The sequence below is a fragment of the Apteryx rowi genome, unplaced genomic scaffold (genome assembly GCF_003343035.1).
Source record: "Apteryx rowi isolate R43461 unplaced genomic scaffold, aptRow1 scaffold_251, whole genome shotgun sequence".
Lineage (NCBI taxonomy): Eukaryota > Metazoa > Chordata > Aves > Apterygiformes > Apterygidae > Apteryx > Apteryx rowi.
The window spans coordinates 20,228-42,804 of record NW_020448875.1 but is presented as its reverse complement, the minus strand read 5'-3'; the positions used below and the strand labels follow the sequence as shown (position 1 = coordinate 42,804).

At 44.7% G+C, this 22,577-nt stretch overlaps 1 protein-coding gene across 3 annotated transcripts; it reads right to left on the bottom strand.

The window, feature by feature from the left end:
* Nucleotides 1-637: 637 nt before the first annotated feature.
* ESCO2 (establishment of sister chromatid cohesion N-acetyltransferase 2) lies at nucleotides 638-20,489 on the bottom strand. 3 transcript variants are annotated; one of them, XM_026067005.1, is made up of 11 exons: nucleotides 20,374-20,489; nucleotides 18,510-18,578; nucleotides 15,871-16,888; nucleotides 13,243-13,336; nucleotides 10,115-10,175; nucleotides 6,238-6,367; nucleotides 4,483-4,614; nucleotides 4,083-4,172; nucleotides 2,923-3,066; nucleotides 2,404-2,585; nucleotides 638-1,261 (listed from the first exon to the last, which is right to left on the bottom strand). In XM_026067005.1, the coding sequence occupies exons 2-11, from the start codon at nucleotides 18,560-18,562 to the stop codon at nucleotides 1,099-1,101; spliced, it is 2,067 nt and encodes a 688-aa protein (XP_025922790.1). In that variant the 5' UTR covers nucleotides 18,563-18,578; nucleotides 20,374-20,489; the 3' UTR covers nucleotides 638-1,098. The 3 variants fall into 3 exon arrangements, with proteins under 3 accessions (XP_025922790.1, XP_025922789.1, XP_025922788.1); XM_026067004.1 differs by lacking the exon at nucleotides 20,374-20,489 and adding an exon at nucleotides 20,260-20,362; XM_026067003.1 differs by lacking the exon at nucleotides 20,374-20,489 and adding an exon at nucleotides 19,210-19,283.
* Nucleotides 20,490-22,577: the final 2,088 nt, after the last annotated feature.

Below are 22,577 nucleotides of genomic sequence, written 5' to 3'. Positions count from 1 at the left end.
TTTCTTTCTCCATGTTGATGTGAAAGTCACGGTGTTTTCCTAATGCCTCCCTGCGCTGGGCTGCCCCTCGCAGCAGGCCCTGGGCCCCTAATCGGGGTGAGGAGGCTCCTGCAGGGCAGCGTGGCCCCGGGGGGCAGCAGGGAGGGGGTGTTGGGCTGTTCCCTGCCTTGCTGAGCTCTGGGGCGCTGCTCCTTTGGGTGCCCAGCTGGCTGAGGGTGTTTGGGTTCTGCAAACAGTTCTGGGGCCCAGGATTCAGCAGCAGACCAGGATGAGCTCGGAGCGGGTCAGGGACAGCCACGGCAGAGCCCGGAGGCAAGACCAGGGGGAGGCTTCCTGCAACAACACGGTGGTTCACAGGATTGTGCAAGAGTAAAAAGCTTGTGTGGGTTGTTCAAGAAAAGCTTACGGGGACATTGTTAAAGAAAGAAAACACGGCGAGGTTAGGAAATCTCTGACTCACCCCTGGATCAAGGCTAGTGGATTATAACTGACATTTGTGCTGTTCCCATACACTGCCCTCGGCTTCTGGCTTGAGTCCTTCTTTGGAGACCAGGGTGGGAGAATAACCCAGGGTGAGGAGAGCTTTGGCTATTTTCCCCCCTCTCTTAGGGGCACAGAYGTGAGCTGAGGCACAAGGTTTCGCACACAGTTTATTGAACAGGCGTGCCAAGCGACAGCTTCCCGTGCACCACCGAACCCACACCCGCACCAGCAAGCGATGCCCTGCGGCAGCGCTCCTGCCTCCAGCGATGCCAAAGCACGCAGGCGGCGGAAGTACCCACGCCTCAGGGGGAAACAGACACCTTTATATTAATAGAACTTTTAAAGAAGTTAAATTACTCGCAATAAAATTTAGTTTCAGAATAAACATTTTAAAAAATCTAGTTGAAATCGAAGCAAGCTTGGATTTCACCGTATACATTAAAATATGTAACAATTCTATACAGAAAGTGACACCTCCTTTCTCACAGCTTGATCACAAGATGGAGAGAAGAACTAGCGCTCAGTAGGAAAATGCAGTTTGGCCCACGAACAACACTTGAATGTTATTTTAAAAACACAGATTGTTTTAGCTGGATTAACAAACTAAGCTTTGATTCAGCTCACACTAACTGATTTGACTTGATTATAACAAACAAAGTTGTAAACAAGGAAGTTAGGGGTTTGGCAGTATTTAGTTGCAAACAGCTTGCCATCTGGTGTCGGGTCAGAGAAGGCGATTTCGTCCGTGCTTAGGTAACAGCCGTACATGAACGTGGTCCTGAAAGAGAGAGCAGAGCTATCAGCGCGGCGCGAGCAAGGGGCTGTTTTAGCCGACTTACTTGCAAAACGTTCTGCTTCGGAGAGTCTCTCCGGGCCCTTCRTCCCAGGGAGCTGGGATTTCTTTTATACCCTTGTTCTCAAACCAGAGGGGACAGGTTTGAGAGGCCAGTTTGCTGTCTTGGATTCTGGCTTAATCGGGAAGCAGCCCAGGAGGAATTTTAAGATTAGCAAAAAGGGTAATACAAGACAGTACAGACAGACAACACCGTTACACCCCTTACAATCATAGCCAGAGGTTTCAGTGTCATGTCCCAGAGCAGCTCCTGAGCAAAGCCCACCCCAGCCAGGGGTCTCCTGGGCATCTAGAGGTCACTGAGGTCCCTTTGCCTCATACTTCCTCCAAGCTTGGAAGCGCAGGAACCTCCTGTGGTTGGAGGAGGTAGCACATCTTCTGGCAAGTCAAACACCAACCGCAGAATAGGAGTAAATGGAAATCAAACATGGGCTGGTGAATTTGAAGAATACTGAGCTCAAAATAGATATCTATATTTTACAAATGCAGAGTGAGCAGATACTAGGTGCAAAGATGAGGTGCGTTACTCAGGGCTCACAGACTACGCTCAAGTTTCCATATTAACACACRGAGAAACTTCCCCAAAGTACTCTTTTTAGTTTCATCAAAGCTAAATACACTTGAAACACTTGGAGTTTCCCACCTGGAAAAACTCAAGTTTTCAGGCACATCAGCTTGTTCAATTAAAAAAAWATAYATATTCCTTTCCAACAGAAACAGTTTTTYTTTAAAAATCCTGTCAATGTAGCTCTGTGTTCATGTTACACCCAGCACTTAATAACTTGGCTCACACTTGTGTCAGATTTTAAGTTATGTATTTTTAATCCACCCACTCCATACCTCTTCACTAGGAACTGAGGATTTCACACTGGCTTAATGATACAAATTCATACTTTTCCTTTAAGGAACAAAGCACCCAAGTTACTTTTGAACACCTTTTTGCTGCAATCATCACTTTCTCCTCAAGAATAAGCATCAACAGGAATCCCAATCCAGTGCTGCTCCCTGCTTTCCTGGGCTTCCTCTCCCGCCCCTGCTGGCAGGAGAGACTGGGCCCGGCTCCGTACCTGACCACGTCCACCATGCGACGCGCGATGCCCTTCCTGCGCATCAGGCTGAACACCCAGACCCTGCTGACTCCGCAGATGGCGGGTTCGGGCTTTGCGGAGCAGCGCCAGGCTCGCTGGTGCTGCAGGGCGTCCTGCCCGGGCGACTGYGCAGCTCCCGGCTCCGACAGCACCCGGAAAGCCTGGCAGGGACAACCAGAGGCGTTAAACTACTCCTTCCCGAAAGGACATAGAGCAGCCAACACACCTATAACCCCAACCATGTCTTCTGTTGTCTTACAAGACAAACCTCTGCCTAAAGCGGGACCCAAGCCAGGTTCAAACGGCAGCTTGTTATATCAGTCAGCACAAACTCCCATCAGTGACACCTCTGACAAGAGGTCGAGCTCCAAAGCCACGTCGTTAATTTTATTTTTCCCTTTCTTATGCAAGGCCAGGATTTCTGACATAGCTTACGCTAACAACCCCAGTCATTAGCCTGAAATTGTGCCCCCTCCCCACACAATTAATAACACGTACCTGTTTGATGGATTCAGCCACCAAACACCCGACAATCATCTTCTCATTGGACACGAACAGATACATCTTAGTCTTGGCTGGGCAGTTCAAGGTAACTTGCTTAAATCCTAGTTCATTATCTACAATTTCTCGCACATCTTCTGCCTAAGAAAACAAAGACAGAGCTATGTTTGCACCTAACCCACACATTCGTCSACTCGGGGTGAACCCTGCCAGAAACGGGGCTTGTTCCGCCAACATAATTCAGTGGTCACCCAAGGTAAGGYTTCGTGACTGCTCTGCAGAAGGCTTTGCAGCTCCCTATGACAGCAGGGCTCTTGCTGCACATGGAGCTAGTCTTGCATTTCAGTGCCTAGGATTTAGGAATCAGAAACAGTTTTTAAACAAGGGGCTTCCCCRTTTAACAGGAAGAAACCCTGTAACAGAGCAACCATCTCCTCAGAGATGGGCAAATTAAAGCACAGGTGTCCAAAACCCACTTTTCGGCAGTGAAGTCCACAGAAAAGGAGCCTCTCTTTGGACAACAGAGTTAACCATCTTGCCCTGGCACCAAAAGCAGCATTTTTCGGGTTGTGCTGTGCTGAGCCAACGACATCAATCGGCGCGGGAGGACAGGCTCCAGCAGCGCCTTCGTGCCGCTACATCTCCTGCGGGGCACGGAGCACAGCTGCCTCTCACCCCAGCCCCGTGACTGCTCACACCAGCCTGTTTCTCGCTGTAGCGATTTCGGTGCCAGGGAACAGATTACTCGCTCGCTCCAAAGTGTGTTTGCGTAAGGAAGCCATAGCCCCTGGAGCTCATGGAGCTACCCGCGTGAATAAACACTCAGGGAGAGCAAACAGCTCATATCTCAGCATCAAAGAGCTAAAACAACCACAGCCCTCTCATCCTCRGTACAGGAGAGACCAGGTTATGTTGGTCGTTTCAGAACAAGAGCTTCGGCACCGGGAGCRGAGCAGCTGTCCCTCTCCAGTGGAACAGTTGGGATGCATGTCCACGGCAACCTGGACTGCTCGAGTCCAAGCTGTCACGATCCCACCCAGCTCTCCTATTCCCTCCTGTGCCCTGGCAAGCAGCACACGGTCACACACTGAGCTAGTTTGCGGAGCTGAGCCAGCAGAAAACTAACCCAGGACAAACCCCAAACTGAAAAACTGCACCTTCTTGACTGCGTATTTTGGGTCATCTGGAAGAATCAACACGATTTTCCCGTCCCAGAACTCTGCCACAACCCGTTCTTTCTTCCAGCCCTGCCAAGGAAAACAAAACACAACAAAAAAACACAAAAAAACAAGTTAGTGATCGAGCAAGAGAGAGGAAGTGATTCAGTGAAGACTTTGGCAGATGAAGGTGTAATTTGAACCACTTCAGTTCTCAGGAAGAAAGTCAGGTCACATTTATCAACTTGATGAATGCAGACAGTTGCTGGAATCGCATACAACTTACATTTCAGCCTCCCCTTTGGATGACAAAACCTCTTCTGCAGCTGTCTCGACTTTGTACCTGAATAATACGCGCTAATGTTCCTTAGCTCCCATGCAAATGCAACCTTTGCCTCACCACATATCTGAGTCCCTCGAGGAATCTCTCATGGTGCTGGATGTGTTGGGCTTCATCCTCCGGGCTAGCCGCTGTGTAGATCATGCCGCACGACTTGCAAACAACAGCCCCAAAATGCTTTTGACCGGCATCCTGGGAAGAAACAGAGTCACCTAAGCATGAGCATCAAGCATTCTGAACAGCTGTTCAAGAAAATAACCAGTTTAGGAATTAAATTAAGAATTGGGTATAGTAACAACAATTAAAGACTCAAATATTTGGTTTCATTTGAATTTGAAAAGCAGAGAACAAGCTTTGGTTTGTTTGCAAAATATTTAAAACTGTACAACATTTACTTATTCAAGGCATATGATGAATCCGTTATTCGGAACAAGCCTTGAAACAGACACATCAGCAACGTTCTCATTGAATAAACAAAAAACCCCAGGTAACTGGTGAAAAGACTGCATTGTTTTACTTATATGAAAAAAAATATATGGCTTGCTTTATTTCAGGGCACAGGGAAGGGAAGAGAAGGCATTAAATGTCAATTGYGCCAACAAACAGCAGGTTGTTCCTTAAGCAGTGAAACAAAATGAAGCCTAGATTTTTTTTTAAACGGATTTGTGTCTTATTTCCCTGCAACGCGGCAGCTGCTTTCCCTGCCCCGCGGGCCCGGTACAGGCTCCTCTCTCATCTCACAGCATCAGCCCCTGCTCCGTCATCTGCCTGACCAGCAGTTAGCTACACAGAGCAGCGCCGCGGTGAGCCGCACGGTGAGCGAGGGCAGCGGGAGCTGTCGCGCACGTGCTGCACCTCTCCTCCCGGGGCAGGCGCTCGCCCGGCTCCTCTCTTCCACACGGGCCGGTTTTTACAGCACTGAGGAATTTGCGTCTTTGAGTTCTCTGCTTCTCTTGTCAAATTTGGCAGAAATTGTCTAACAGATTCACAAGTTGCCAGAAGGGAAAATTGGTGGACAAGGATGATCACGTAAGCCCCATTTCCTCAGGAAACGGGCTGAAAAAAGTCATGGATGTCACCGAGTTAGAATGGTTTAATAAAAAAACTAATCAAAACCGAGGGCATGTTTTCTGGAAACCCACGAACATGATGGGTATCCTGTAACCGATTGCAAATGACTTCAGGCAACAGCAGGAACAGACACACATCTACTGAACAGGCAACCATGAATTAACAGACCTACATTTCAGGCTAAACTCTTAGTTACAGAATGACTTAAGGAAAAAAAAAAAAAGAAGGAAAAAAAGTAATGCACATTCCTACTTCTGAACTGCCCTTGCTGACATTAGCCATTTGCTGCTGTGGTTGCAGTCCCGTGCTGACTCTGCTCGCACAGCAGGCCATGAAGTCGTGGGAAAGGAAAAACAGTCAAACAAATTCACTCCTATATTACCCATACAGGCTTGGGGTTTTTGTTGTTTTTTTTTTTAATATCATGTTCCATAAATCTCTTATTAATTTTGAAATGTAAAAAAGCATTAGTCCCAGGAAAACCATAAAAATATATTTCCCAGCTACTCCTACTATCCCAGCATCTGAACTTCTGGCAAAAGATTTATTCAACACTTCAAGTTGAGCATAGTGCTGAACACGTTAATCACTGTCCTGTTACGGTAGCCGCAGCGTGGTTTGTTTGAGGTTTACATGCAAGGAAATCCAGTTATCGGTTAGCCTCAAGACATATTTCTCATTTTCTCTCGCTACCGTAGTCACAAGCTACCCAAAGGATCCGGAACACCCTGAAGGGAAACGTACAATTATCATCTGATCTTTGGAGCGTTTGCAGAGTTCTTTGGTCTTCTTGTTTTTCTGCAAGCTGGGAGCCATTTTTGCAGGTGGGTTGGAGCCGCCTGGAGTAGCCGATTCATCCAGGTTAGCCCGTGTCCTGCAAAGTCATTTCAGAGAAATTAGTCGTTTCATACAAAGGTTAAGACTGCAAGTCAGGTAGCCAGGGCAAAGCAGCAACGTTTCTTACAGAACACCCCAACTAAATCAGACGCAGCCAAGCCAGCTTCTTGAGCGCTGCGATGCCAAGTCCTCTGGAGGGAAGGAGGGCTGCTTCAGGAAGAACAGCAATTGCATCAGAAGAGTTAAATAACTCCTGATCAAGCACCTCTCTCTCGCTTCCATGAACATTTCAAGGACATTGGGGCGTTACTGCTAGCCGTAACTCAGCAGTTCCTTGAGAAGTCGCAAAGGGATACACAACAAAAACTGAGCAGCAGAGGTCCCGATCCATGAAGCATGGAAACTGTGGGCAAAAAAAAAAAAAAAATACGGGTGCCCAAACGCAGCAGCTGCATCCTCAGACTCCTGCTTAATCACGGCTCGACATCCAAAGCGCTTCTGGGCGAGCTCAGAGCTTCGGGCAGCAAGCTGCTCAGCACTTGGCACTCTCACACCTGAGGCCAACTGGGATCCAAAAACAAAGTTTCCCTCAACAGCSCCACAGTTATGCTCCTCATGCACCCTTAGATGTTCAGTTTCTGCACAAAGTTACAGCTGTAATCTCTTACCTAAAAACACGGCTAGAGAGAACCCCGTTACTACAACCGGCAAGGGTTCAGTGGCTATTACACCCCAGGCATCCAGAACCATTCCTCCCTTTCCAAGGCAAAGCACGACAAACCCCAAATCCCGGCAGAGGGCTGTAGCCACCAAGCACCGCAGTACAGCGTTTGGACAATAAACCCAACACTCGGGCAACAGAACAGGTCRCCAAAAGCCAACGTCAGGCACTGGATCAAATCCCAGAGTCAGAGGCTCTGTACCAAGGATGCAAGCGGAGGACGCACAGTCGACCCCTCTATTCGTTTTGGAGCCCTCTGGCTTTGTAAGGTCCCCAACTATCTAAGGTCTCAAAGAGATGAGCACAAAGAAACGTAACTACAGATACCTGGGAATTTAAGTGACATCGGCAAAGAGAATCCATAACCCAACATCTTGGTCTGGGCAACTCCAAACAACTAAATTTCCGGGCARTGTGATATGAGGCAGGGATAAACATCTTATTCTGCCAGTCTCAGCAGCAGMAGAAGTAGCATCACCTGAGATCATCTCACAAAGCCTCAAGCATTCCCGTTTTGGGAGGAAGGCTGACTGCAAGTACACAACACATCGCTCATCTCCCCTTGCGAAAAGGGGGGGAGCAAAATGAAAAAGTGAACTCCAATAACCTAGGAGGCATTTTCAGCCAGGCATACAAGAATTTTTGACAAAGTTTTGGCCAAGATTTACTGTCGCTCRGTCCGAAGGCCTCACTCCACGTACTGCTGGGGTCCCAAGACCATTTTCCCAGCCATTTTCTGCTTCGTCACCACAAAGCCAGGACCCTCATGCTAACAATACCATTAGACAAAAGGATCCGCAGCACTTGAGGAAAACTCCCGTGGTGCTGGAGCTAAGCTCTCTGCTGTAATCTGTCAGGAGCAGCTGCCCGGCCTTTGAGGCATAATACCCAGCGAACCAAAGAGGTGAGCAGACTGAAGGCAAGGCCAAGRGGAATTTTCCATATAGCTAAAGATCCAGATGGAGCCTTTATATGAATTTTTTAATTTATGACATGGGCTTGAGCTGCTGGGAGGCACACGTTAGCGTTATTAATAACTGCACAGCTTTTTTTTCTAACATTACCTTTAGACTTTTGTATGTAAGGCGGTATTTCCKAAGCAATCCTAAAGTGGGAAGTTCTAACTGTCGAACGAGGAACCTTAACATAAAACTAACTTCAAGATACAAGCATTAGAGACTTAGATTCTAAGGAGAATTTCCAAAGCAGTGACTTTAAGTAGGAAAACTTTGTGCTCATCACTTCCCAAGAGATGACACCAAATCCAAGATCAATTTTTAGTTAATCACAAACACCAGGATTATCACATATTCCAGAGTTCCATTTGCACCACGGAAGGTATTTGAAAAGCCACACGAGGAAGCAAAGTAAATACTGTAATCAGATCTCTCTTTCAACACCTCCCTGTGGCAAAAGACTACAGTAGTGTGACAAAATTTGGAAGGTTTATTTTGGCTCTTTTAGAAGTAATTTCAAGTGTTTATGTTCACAATAAACTAGGATCAGAAAGTTTTTATTGTTAACAAAACCTATCAAGAAGTTGATTCAAGAAGGGGCGGGGGGATTAGTAGCCCTGGTTCTTGTGCGAGAAAACAGAAGTCTTTCCATTAGAAGTCTAAGAGTAYGGCAGCAAATTAACTGAAGAAATAAGCTGATCGGAAGCATGGACACCAGTTAGTACAATTATACAAGTAAAATAGTCCTAGTGCGTGCGAGTAATTCAAGCAAGCAGTTCATGCAAGCTTTACACGCTTGCGTTTCGTTTACATCAAGCGAAATATCAAACACTGCCCAACAGACCCACTCAGGTGAACATGGGGAAGCGGAAGAGATGAGTAGATGCTTCAATTAATTCTTTTTACCCATTTTTATTATAACTTCTGTCTTGTCTCTGGCAGCTAGATCAAATGGCAAAAGTCTTGAGCCCACTGCTACCTGGTGCTGTTGTATTAAACTTCTCAGGAAACCTACGCAACACAAAAAGCATCTCCCMAGTGCAACTACGTTAGATCCTCACATTTCGGGCATCTTCCATGTAGTAGCACCTCTTACAGAGATACTTCCCAGAGTGCAAACCGTGAAGATGTTGGTCAGTGTTAGACACTGCACTGCAATGGTAACAAAAACATACCTAAGGAAAGGTTAATACAGAAAAGCAGTGAACCTGAGGGCAGAGTGGTATCAGTTTGACACTGAATTCAAAGAATAAGAGTATTCCAGAACACCAGGACAAGAAAGGTAAATGGACTGATTGGGGCTGGATGTGTAGTAAGTTTATGAATACACATGATGTTTGCTAACTGTCTACAGTGCAACAGGTTAAAATGTATATACGCATGCTTTTCCAGATTCTAATGATGGAGAGTAATGCTTCACCGCTCATCAGACGGCCAGCGAGCAACGTTATTCAGACAGTCTGGCAAACGGAGCATAAAGACAATTTGTTTTGACAACCCTGGTACCAAATCAAATTTGTAGCTAGAGATGTCAAGGTTCTCTGGCTAATGAGAGATGCAGATATCCGAGGAACAGCCAGTACACACAGCTCAGCTAATTTACTGCAGGTTATGAAAGCTCCAGACAGGGAGATAAACAACACAAACAAAAGAAACACTACAGGGCCTAAACGACAAGGCTGCGCCGTTCTTAGTGATGAACGTACCCAGAATCAGTCCCCCAGTTCTAGAGGTTTTATCACGAACGTTAACAGCAGCTAAGGGAAAAGTACCATTACTTCTTTTTCAGTTGGAAAAGTGAGGTCCATTAGCTCAATAATGACATGTCCAAATTCACAATAAAATGTACTAAAGGCAGGTAGAAAGTGGATATTTCCTTATTTTCAGGCTATTAGCGCCCTAAACCAAAGCAACATTAATCTTTCATCTTCCTTTTTTAAAAAACAGGCTCTGAAAGCTTACGAGAATTTTCTTTTGTCTCAATATATTGACACAGCAAGGTAAGCTATCATTACTTTTAGAATGAATATTATTTAAAAAAAAAATAATAACTCTGCAGATTCTGCACTTCTGATCATTCTGGAAAGGTTAGCAAAAATTAACATACCTTTTCTTGCTAGCAGAGGATGCATTGAATATGGGGTAGACAACAGCAGTTGAAGAGGATACTGGAAAAGATGAGTAAAGTTATCATGGTTTAAAATAATTTTTAGTTACAGAACATATGGATACACAGAAACAGAAATTCAGGAATCAATGAGACTTTGAAATGACACACAGATATGAAACACTGGACTCCTATATACAACAGCTTGTAAAAGTACCAGGAAGTTGTTGACACTGTAGTATAACAACATTTGTTCGTGACTGGTATCCAGAAATAGTTACCTTCAATTCACTTAACTGACTTTGATCAGGTTATTCTATGCCTTACCCTCTCACACTGGAATTCTGAACAACTATATCAAGCAGAAAATCCTGCCACAATAGTGTAGTGTTTCCTTGGCTACTTATAAGGTTATTATAATAAATAACATTAAATCAAGCATAGATTTCCATTCCTATTTTCCATTCCTTTGGCTAAGCTTGATGCTATAGCTTCTTCAACCTGGAGAAGGTGGGAAAAATCACAGACTCGGCGCTAGGTTACAGCATACAAGATGCAAGTTTTGGGATAATTTAGGAAAGCTGGTATGGAAAGACAAGTAAATTATTAGTTTGGAATATTTTCCCTTCAAGTACAGAAAGTTTAGCTGCTGGCTGCTTTCTGCTCTGGTAATATTTTGACTACATTTGCACATAGACAAAGACTCCTTAGTAACTACAGGAAACATGCTAACATACATAAGCAAAAAAGCCRGTCCTAACAGCCTCCAAAAAACATACCATAAAGTTGAACCAGTTGTTTCTAGGAAACAGGACATCCCCCCAAAAAAGTCTCTTGTTAAAACCACAAATGGAAAAGGACTCATGAGGATACTAATAAATGATAAAAAGCATGAGACTTCATATAAATGCAGGATGTTACAAGGCCCAGACGCTTCTTGGAAGAGYGACAGGCAAGTGCTGTCCAACAGGCCGATGCTGTCAAGCAAGCTTTTGGAACGGGACRAGGACAGCTTTTTCAAACAGGTTAGGCAGCAATGACTGAGATTCCAGTTTCCCTGACAAATCTGTTCTCATGTTGAACAACACAGCGTGAGGACAGCTACAGGTGGAGAAAGCAATGAGGGAGTCTTTCAGTAAAGAGGTGCAGATAAGGGAAAGAAATGTGGCTGGCAGCAGAGTACATGACTCCTTGGAACAAGAAGAGGAAGTACAGCAGAGAAACGATGACCTTCAAGAAAATAAACTTCAGTAAGTTCCAAAACTGGATAAATAAGTTCCCATGGGAAGCAAGTCTGAAGGGGAAAAAAAGTGAAGGAGTGCTGGCAGTTGCTCAAGAAAAAGATTAAAACCAGATGTGCAATTTACCCCAGGATGGAAGAAGTGAATTAAGAGACAAACATGGCTAAATCACAAGTTCTTCACCAACTGAGAACTCAAGGAATCACACAGGGAACAGAAATTAGGGGAAAAGCATAGCAACAACATGAAGGATTGAAATCAAAAATGCCAAAATGCAAAATGAGCTATACCTYGAAAGGCCACAGCAGCAAGAAAGCATTCTATAGTAGGAAGAGGAAGACCAAGAAGTGTCTGCTATTGAAAGAGGAGGGAACACTAAAACAGATGATAAAATAAGACAAAATATTTAATGACTTTTTATTTCTGTCATCAAYAAAATAATTGGTTGTGAGCAGTTGTGATTATGTGATCATAAGTGAGACACAAAGGGGGTATCAACTTGGCATGGCCTACAGAAAGATGTAAGGAGAACAATTAAATCAATCCAACATTTTCAGATTAGCCAAGACTGAATTAACCCTGGGCTTCTGAGGCAATTTGGAGAACACATAAAGGCTAGAAAAAGGAAAGCTACCTATCTTTAAAAGGGGAAAATGGAGAAACCAGGAAATCAGGGATCAAACAACATAACCTCAATTTCTGCGAACATACTGGCTCATATTAGCACATATTTGGAGGATGACATTGCAGGCAAAGGCTAACATATTATTTTGCCTTAATAAAAATAACATTAAAGCAACATATTTTCTTTTTATTGCCACCTATCATTCTCAAGAATGGAAAGAAACAATAGATGTCGTAAGGTAATATATAACTTCCGTTGTTGTGTTGTGTCAATAGGAAACACGATCTAGGAGAAACCACTATAAGAGGGGCAAAGCGGAGTGGGGGGGAAGAAGTCACATTCAAAAAATGCCAATAATTCACTGTCAAAAGAGAAAAGATAGAGTTTTCTAGGTGACCATCAGGAATAAACAACTTAATGAATGAAATGGATGAAGGAATAATATATGCTTCTAAGTGTGTTAATAACAGCTAGCAGATAGGAGCATTTAAAAAGCTAATTTAGAAAGCATTCTTAAATCGAAAATGGTCAGAAGCAAAGAGACTGAAATAAGGATAAGGGGAACCACTAAAGAATAAACAGGTGCAAGAATAAAAGATAGGGATCAACTCTGTGGGCAGCAGCTGTGCATTAAACACTTGGGTTATTGTGTATCTCAAACCAAAGGCATGGCAAAAACACAGTGCTTCCTGTGGAAATGTATAMAACTGCACCGCACGTGAAACGCGAACTACTCCCTTTCTGCCGCTCTGTGCCAGTAAGGCCTCAGCTGGGGCTCCGTTTCGGAGTACAATAAAAGTATGGTTCAGTCTGGAGAGAAAAAAACCCAAAACAAATCAAAACAAAAAACCAGATACCTAAAAAAATCAAGACTTAAAAGGAAAGCTGAAAGAACCAGGTTAATTCAGCCTGGAGAGAAAAGAAGGTGGAGAGAGCTAATAATAAGCTTCAAATATAATAATTTCTCAAATCCCACTGGGAATGGGATAACTAGTCAGGTGAAGAGGGAAGATAGGTTAGACATCAGGATAAGAATAAATTTATGTATTGATCAACATTAAAACAGATTTGTCAGGGAGATTGTGGAATCTCAATCATCACTGTCCAACCTCTTAGAAAAAGAGAAAAGGAAAATATGCGACTTCAGTGGAGTTGGTCCTGTTGGGGAAAAGGAGATAATCTAAAAGACTTTCAAATCCCTTCCACCTCAATTTCCTACAGCAACTAAAGTCATACACCAAGACATGCACAATCTTACTCACCTTTCTTATTCCCCTCACATGGAGATTGGCTTGAAGGAATAATCTCCTGATCATCCGACTCACAGGCTGTGGAAGAACCGATTTCATCAAACTCCTATAAATTAAGACAAATTTTTAGGGTAAAAAGATTATTTGATTAACTTTTCAGGCAGTAGTTACAAAATCACATGAAAAATTTAGTTCAGACGTGATCCTCAGAATAAGCATTGAACAACATTATGAAATGTTACTAATGGTTGTATTTTTCAATAACAAAACATAGCCTTGGCAGACTACCCATCATTATTAATGTTATAAYTGGACGATGAATTTGTAACCTCATGTTGCATCTCAGCACTGAAGAAAAGTTCATTTTTTGCACGTTACTTGCAGCCTGGTGGACTTCAGAATATCATCAACATATTTCTCATTTACTTGCCTTTGATTACTGTAAGACCAAATTCAACTTATGCCAAATCATACCATGCTTTTCGATTCTCAGTAACGCTTATGTATGGTCGATTCACTTGCCACTGCCTTTTCTTTTTTTTTTTTTAATTTTTTTTTTTTAAGTTATTAAATCTTAAGTGTAGAGGTTCCTATTACTTCCTCAGTTTAGCATTGCTGGGACTCCGCTTCATTTTCTGTCTAGAACTATGCAACTTCATAGCTTTTGGCAGCCTCCTGCAAATATTCAATTAAAAAAAAAAATGAAAGTTTGCCAAACCGATTTTTGCCTTAAAAGCTGTTCTTTTGTATATGACTACATACTGTTTCCTATCTTATCAGGAATTCCGGAGAGTCATCAGGTAAAGCAACCAGCCCTACCAGGAATGACCTGAGATTAGATCAAGGCCCAACATTGGCCTATACTGATTTTGCAATAACAGAGTCACCGTGTTTCTTTTTCATGCACTCTTCTTGTGATTACCCTCCAAGAAATAGTTTGCCAACACAAAAGCAATCCCAGCAAACCCAAATGCTTTCAAACTGTATTTTTTACTGCATGTGCAAGATTAGATTGCACAAGCCAACATCTGTCTTTTATTAACGCTGCATTGTAAAAACACATTCACAATCAATTCAGGAATGTGTGAGATATACTGATACAGCACAGGTGAACAAAGAAGGCAAAAAGTTTTCCTTTATTGAACCAATGCGGGAATATAAAACACATATTAGTCCTATAAAAAAAACTTCCCACCTTGTTCATTGTTTCTTTGCAATGCCTAGTATTAACTACTGCTAATGTATTCCAATGTCCCTTCCTATTTCCATGCATTTTAGATGCCAGAGTGTAACACCAAAATATGGCACTAAGTGTAATGAAATAGCATGAAAACCTGTTCCAATTTTGTGTTTTATAGCTACACGCATTCCACTGCCACCCTTACCGTTCACATTTAGGCACTAAGTTAGAAAGCAAAATCCATACCCCAAAATAAACAATTCTCTAGCAACTCATAAAATTAAAAGTGAGGTCTGGCAAGAATTAACTGGTTGGCAGTGAGCTAGACTCATTTCTAAGTCTAACCATTCCAGCACTGTAGACATATTTGGACAAGAATTAAAAGTATGTTTAAATAAAATTATGCTTTCACCTTTTTTTATTATTATTATTTTGACAGAGGTTCCCTGGAAAAAAAAAAAAAATCCCAGAAAACCTTTTCCCTATCAAACACTGGGAATACGTTCACTGCTAAGTCAGCAGCAGATAAAAATTGCTTGTACCTCTTCGATAATACACTAAGAGGTTAAAATTCTTCAAATACAGACCAGCTCAGTAAACTCATTATTGGTTTGTTAAAAACACGAGGAGCTTGGGCTTAACCTCGCTTCCTTGGCTAAGGGAACTGCAGAACCAGCCCACGTGGTTTCTAACAAGAAAATAATTGCTAAAAGATAATCACAGACCAGATCAAAGCCTGCCAGCATCACTCAAATTACTGCACAGGCTGCACCAGCAAACAAAATTCTTATGACACAGAAGAAACCTCTAAATAAAGATCAATTTTGCTTTCTCTGACCAACTGCTTCACTTGTTGAGAGGCTTAAGGCCAGAAAAAGGGGTGTGTGTGTTGGGGGAACTCTTCAAGGAGTACTGCAGCAGAGCTCTTGAGAACGCTTCCTTCCTCCAGTTTTGAGGAAGTATCTTTTTTCTTTTGGAAAAAAAAGACAAGAATATCTAGGGAGAATGCCTAGGATACAAGCTCAGAACCTCCCACAAAATTCAGGGAGGTCAGACTCGGCATTCGTTACATTTATTAAGACAAGAGACAGAAAAAGGGACATGTTTAAGAAATTCTTTTCCAGCTTTGCCCTTGATGGTGCAAAAAAGAGACACAGATTAATTTTTGCAGAACACCAYCCCAAAAGCTTTCCTTTCAGCTATCACAAATGGAACATTTCACTGCGGTGTAGCAGTAGGAACAGGCAGGGATGACAACAAGAAGTTACTAGAGGTTTGCCAGAGTTTTATGCCTTCATAAGGCAGAAACAAATCTGTAAAGGTTTTCTTAGGCAAAATCCACTAACATGTCATACTAAGTACCCTGAACAACGAGAGCGTGCACTACTTCCAGCTTGCTAAGCTAGTTCAGCACATGTCACCCRAATACCTACGGCCACCCTGGTCATCCCTCTACCTACCGCATTCTCTGCATCAGCATCTTCCAGAGCTGGAGACTTTGAAGTAGAAAAGGGAGTGACAGAGGTGCTTTCACTCTTCTGCAGAGACATCTTTCCTTCACAAACTGCACCTTTCTCTTGATTTTTGAGACTTGTAAATTCCCCCCCGGTTTCTTTTTCCTTCTTCTGAGGCACAGAAATACTTCTCAATATACCACTAGCCTCAAGAGGTTTTTTTGTATCAGCTGAATTAGACTGATCAGCTGCCAGTAATCTGGGCTGATCGTTTCCTGGTGGAGACCCGGGGAGGCCCTGGGGTGACTTACTGTCTACAGGTAGTTTTTTAGAACCAGAGTGTGATTTCTTTCTGGCAGAAAAGAACGCTGCTCCTGACTGGAGTTTCAGAGCTGGTTTAACTTTCATGCTCAGGACTCTGAAAGGTGAATCCATTTTCTTTTTAATTAGGCAAACAGCATTCTCTTTCTCTACGCTGGGTTTACTAGGTGGTATATCTGCCTTTGCCTTCTTAAGCTTTTTGGGGACGGCTTTGCCATGTTTGGAATTTACTGTATGCTTGGCTGGTCTTGAGCTTATATTGCTGCTGAAGTTCACATCAGTCTTCTCAGTCCTACTGGCAACCAGGAGATTTTCATCATTTTTCCTCTCACCAAAAGACCAGTTTGCATTCAATTGTTTCCTCTCAAGAGGGGTAAGGTATCGCTTTTCCTTGCTATAAAAAGACACCACGGGCACGATGGACTTGTACGAGGCAGCAGTCTTCGGGGATAGTTTAGAATTTGAGAATTCCCTACRTGCAATTGTGGGAATGCTGGCTGTCTGAAGGGGAGAATTATCCAATTTCCTTGACAGTGGTGACTTTGTGGGTACAGCCTCGTTTTCTTCACACTCATCACTGGAGCTAGATGACCTTGTTATCTGAGAAGCACACCAATTATTTCTCGCTTTCCTGAGCGGAGACAAATCTTCAGCAAAGTCCACCATCAGTTTTTTCACTGGTGTCTCAAAAGCTAAGGATGCACTACAAAAAAAAAAAAAAAATTAAAGCAAAATATTATCTATACTATGGAAAACCTTTCAGTAACTGCTTTGCTTAAATAACACTGAAGTTTAGTTCAAACTAGTTGCCTGAATTAGTACATACCCTGTAACAAACACAAACAGAGATCAATACAGGGCGTAAGAATTTCTTGCCATTCACGCCATTTCTTTTTTAGCAACTAATCTATTTTTCTGCCTGAACTTCTTAAAGTGCAGGGAAACAACAGTCATTTTACTTTCTGGAATACTGCAGACATAATCAGTGCTGTCAATGATTAAGCAAAAGAAACGCCTGATACATTTCAGACTAACTCCGTCAACTGAGATTTGTGCTTCCGAAAAAGTTTGTCTTTCCTTTCCCTTCCCCCATCTGTATGATTGATAAAGCTGGGGGGGAAAAAAAGGGAAAAAAATTCCCCGCATTTTTTTTAATACCAGTTTCCAAAAGGCAAAAGTCTTATACCACTCTGATGGCTATGCGAGAACCTAAAAATTTGTCAGTTCCTCACTAATAATTTTTGAGCCTACTGGACAAAAAAAAATATATACAGATAACACAGTTTTACATAAAGGACACATTCAGCAGTTTCTCTTTCTGGCTGTAACATATTATATATGATTGCTCGGTTCCTAACAGAGCGAAGTATTTCTTCGGTAAGTACTGAAACAGTATTGCTTTCTCAAGTATTTGTCATTCTCATTCACAGATCAAACTTCACTCTTGGTCCCCACMCAGAAATATTTTTGTGGGGGAATACAGGACAAACATGAGAAAAATCTGTTCAACTAGTAGTTATGAAAGAACAAAAAGCAACCTATTCTTTCAGATTTAAAGCTCATTTTTTTGTTCATGGTCAATGACTTCTCTGCCAGATTTAGGGTAAAAACAATAAACACTTTTTTACACACACACACACACACACACATATATGATATCTTCTTTCTATTAACATTTGAGGAATATTTAGACAATTTGTGCAGAGTTTTAAGTATTTCTCTACTGTATATCAAAAATCTTTCCAAAGGGGACTTCCTTCCTCTTCTGAAATAGTACCACAAAGAAATGCAGACGCCAGGATTTTTATTTCTGAAGCTTCTTAACAATCAGATAACAACCAGTTTCTACTGGTTTTGTGACCTGCTTAGGGCTAGGTCTACGTGTAAGTGTCACATATATGGACATGCACTTTATAAAGGTGACTATCAAAACAAGATAACTTTTTCTTTAAAAAAAAAGGAAAAGCTCCAATGTAAACTAATGCAACCCAGTAATCTAGATCTGCAAAGTATTAGGTCAGTGTAATGCCTTTTACTCATTTCTCAGTCTACATGTTACGCTATAGATTGATGATCATTTTTAGCTTAGGGTTCCCTATACGTTAAATGAAAACTTTCAAGCTGCTCAGTACAATATAAAGCGTTGGTATGTCTTTAAATGATAAACATGGGTTAATGATGGTGATTGAATATTTTTTCACTTTACATTAAAACTTTTTGAGGATTTAAAACATTTATTTTATTCTCAGTATGTGGCACAAAGCATTAGAGAATTGGTTTTTTTAATCAAAGGAAAAAAAAATACTTATGACTAGTTAACATACCCATCCGTATCCATAGAACTACGGTTCCTTTTTCGTGGAGTAACAGTTGCCATATCTTCACCAGAGCACCTAAAAGAACACATTTTTAATAGCCTGAAAAAAGTGGCTTAGTAAAGAAGGAAAACATACTGAAGGACTGGGAAGAAACACTGAATGGAAGCAGTTCAAGCATGATGGAGCATTATAACTTTTGACAGAATGACAGAGACTAGAATAATTTTGGGTTATGTTTCACTTGAGTTTAAGCTGTAACAAAGGTATTCGCAGGAAGGATCCTCCAGGTCAAGTCCAGTCCTGTCATCATGGACAAATGCATCATATAAAGTCCCTTTTCTAAAATGGAGTCAGATAACTCAGAAGCGAGTTTTGCTTTCCATCTCACATATTCCTTTTGGAAAGCTCATTCTAGACCTCACTGTTGTGGTTCCCATAAACGTTCTTGCTCTCTGCCTACATATATTCACAGTCAGTTCATTCGCATGAGGGTTTTATGTTGACGTTTAAGTGGAAAGAGCTCTTTTCTTGTGTTCACACCCAATGGGCTTAGAGAAAAATCTTTCTCTCTCAACTTCCATCTTGCCAGATGCAATAAAACAAATTTTTTAGCCTTTGTTAATGAAGTAGCCATCTAACACCTTTTAATACTAGATACTATTTGTTCCATTTCTTCCAGTTTGACCTAAGTGCTGTATGACATTACCTTTTCTGTTGTGTTGGTTGCCACGCAAGAAAGACAACTGAAACAGTCGTCCCCAGCATCCTATCTCCAAGATGACTAATAATAGATATTCAAAAACTGCTAGAACACCCTGTAAAGAATAACTTATTCAATAATCTGCCAGTAGGGGGAGGTTCTTCACAACACATCGGTATTTACGCGTTGCAGGTTTCGGGAAGCAGTGACCGAAGGGTGACCTGCGAACGACAGGCTGTTCTGGGCCACCGCACAAGCGTTGGCAGAGAATCAAAACTGTCAGCTGTGTAGCTCTAGCAAGAGCTATACAATTTCAGAACACAGCAGCACTGCCAGAGGGGAATTACAAGAAAAGGCGGGCTGTGCGACTTCACACTCGGCCAAGGGCTCTGGAAGCGCAGGGTAACAAGAGGGAGCCTGCGGGTAGCTAGGGTATAAGATACGAGGTGCGGGGAGAGGATGAGGGCACTTAAAACACTTCTGCCATTAACGTGCAGATGCCATAAGCTGTTCCCTGCCGAGCAGCTCTCCACTGTCAGCCCCAGCAACGCACAGGCCTTTCCCTAACTTTAACAACCACCAGGCCAGTTCACAGCTTTCCCCTGACAATTCCTGCTCGATGCCCTGCGCGTTGACAGCGCGCCAAACCCTCACCCTAGCACCCCGCATGCACCTGCGTACTACACCCCACACCAGGGCTCAACCAGAGCACTGCACCAGGCCTGATCTCAGCATCCCACATCCCCCAATCCCAAATGCACCCTGGACCTCGGCACTACCCACACCCTGACCCTGGCACCCCATAGCCACCACACGCACGCGTCCTGCGCCTCAACGGGGCGTCAGACCCTGGCGGCAGCACCCATCTCCCCCTCATGCACCCCTCAACGCCGCACCAGGCCCTCACCCCGGCCCCTCACACCCCCTCACCGCGGCGTCAGGCCCTCACCCCAGCACCCCACACCCCCTCACCGCGGTGTCAGGCCCTCACCCCAGCACCCCACGGCCCTCAGCAGCCTCCCTAGTCCCAGCCCCCGCGAAGCCGCGCTCAGTCACCTCAGCGCCGCCTCAGCCGCCAACGGTCCCGCGCCTTCAAAAGCGCGCGGGCTCTCCCGCCCGTCACGGCCCCCTGCCCTCTTCTTCCCATTTGCCCAACGCGCTGTCACTCACTCGGAGCTTCGTCGCCATTGGCCTACATGACGCGCGTCCCTTTGGGCCCGCCTCGCGCGTTTTCCAGCCCATCGGTTCGCGGAGCTCGCCGCACACCCCTCGCGGGAGACTGCAACTCCCGGCGTGCCTCGCGCATGCAGAGCCGTCTCCAGGCGGGGGTGGGGCGCAGAGCTTGCTGGGAGCTGTAGTTACTCCGGGGCACAGGCGGCRCGCTGGGCGCGGGGCATGCTGGGGCTTGTAGGCGATGTGGGCCCTGCAGGAAGGCCTCCTCCCAGGACGGGGCTGTGGGGGGCTGCCTGCCCTCGCCAAGATAACAACCAGCACTCTGAGGAGACCGGCAGCTTTCCAAACACCCTGCTTTTGGCGGCAGGCTTCTTACTTTCAGCCAACTGCTCTTCTGTCTGTCTGTGCAAGATAGGCAAAAAGCCGGGTAGATCAGGTGGGGCCCTGTGATGGAGATAGGACCGCTCAGGAATCCTGCTTCTGGGAGGACAGGATAATTAATGGCTGGGCCATCAAGTGGGTTATCTAGCAGGTTCTTTCCACAGTGGGGATACTTTTTTAATTATCCAAGTGCCAAAAGAAATATCCTTGGACCTTGAAAAAGGAGATGCCTTGGGATGAGCAGGCAGAACCTGACAGGGGAAGAACTCCAAAAGGGGAACACTGAGGCTGGGGGCAAAAGGAKGTGTTTGGCTTATGAAGGGATGAAGTGAACTGAGAGGAATTCACACATTTTAAGCCATGCTCGGGGGTAGTAAGGGTGGGCTGAGTATTGCCTTTGCTTTTAAATGGGCCATCTGAGCCCTGCTGTTAAGAACATCTTCCATAAATGATGGTTACTTGCAACTGAAAAGCAAAATTCACAACCCMGAAGGAGCTGGGAGGTACAAAAGGAGCTGGATGTTGCAGTGATGATGACTCTGCAGCRTTTCTATGGCTGGGGCATACAGAGTGTGCTATGGCATCTAATTACAACAGATCCTGTCTGTCCTCTCATCTGCTAAAGGGATAAACTTAAATTCCAGCGTTACCCCTACTAAACAGTAATGTAACAGAACAGATCCTACAGCACCTTACTGAACAGCACTGACCGCCCCTGCTGTCACTCAGAAACTGTGCAGAGGCTTGACCCAAAGTCCAAGAAAACTCACTATACTGGGATGTAGGATATAAAGATTATGCCACAARCCAGTCAAAGTCTACCAGGCTCAGGGAGCGAGTGGGCAGGTTTGTGTACTGGAAACCCACCGTTACTAGACAAAGCCAACACCTCTGCCTCAGGAAGCCCCGGAGCCAGAAGGGTGATGGGTCATCATGACGTACTGCACTTCTTAAACCCTTCCCTCTGCCTCTGCTCTTGGCCATTGCTCCTTCTTTAAAATTTTCCCCTCAGTTAAACGCCTGTAAGGAGGGAAAGGCCAGTGAAAGCCAAGACAGCAGCAAAGACGACAACTGTTCACGAAGCCAGGTGAGGCCTCTTTTTCTCTTGAACGACAATGCATCGTGTTCCCCTTCCGTGAGACAGATCCCTCAGCAATCTTGGTTTCTCTCGGGTTATTTCTGTCCCGTGCCCCCTTTCCCCGCCTGTGCCACCCCTCGGGGAGGGCCACAACACCCTCAGGAGGGCCACGAGGGGTCACTGAGGCTCGGCTCGGGCACAGCAGCTCCGTGGAGGCAGCCCACCGAGGCCCAGACGTCCTCTAACGGTAATTTAAGCACATTCAGGCACAGAAGTTGCCTCTGAGCGCCCGTTTTCCTAGTACCTCAGTGCGGGCACACGCTCCCCCACGCCGACCCGGGGTGGGGGAGGGGAAGGCCGTTCCCCGCATGCGCACAAGGCACAAGGCGGGAGCGCCCTTTCAGAGTTGCGCATGCGCARCGGTATGCGCCTGCGCTGCCGGGGGAGCGCATGCGCAGCGCACCTTCTGCCATCGCCGCGCAGGCAACGGGGCGCATGCGCAGCGCTCCCGCTGCCTTCACCGCGTGGGGAATTAGCGCGTGCGCATGGAGGGGAAGCGGCCCCGCCGCGTCGTTATGCGCATGCGCGAAGTGCTCGGGCCCCGCCCCCTTCGTTCAGCGCGCATGCGCCCCGCTTCTCTTCCGGTGGGCAGCCCGGMGGTCGCTAGGCGCTGCTGGGAGCGGGGGTGGCGGCAGCCGAGCGGAGCCCCGGGCCGGGCCGGCGGGCTGAGAGGCCCCGACGC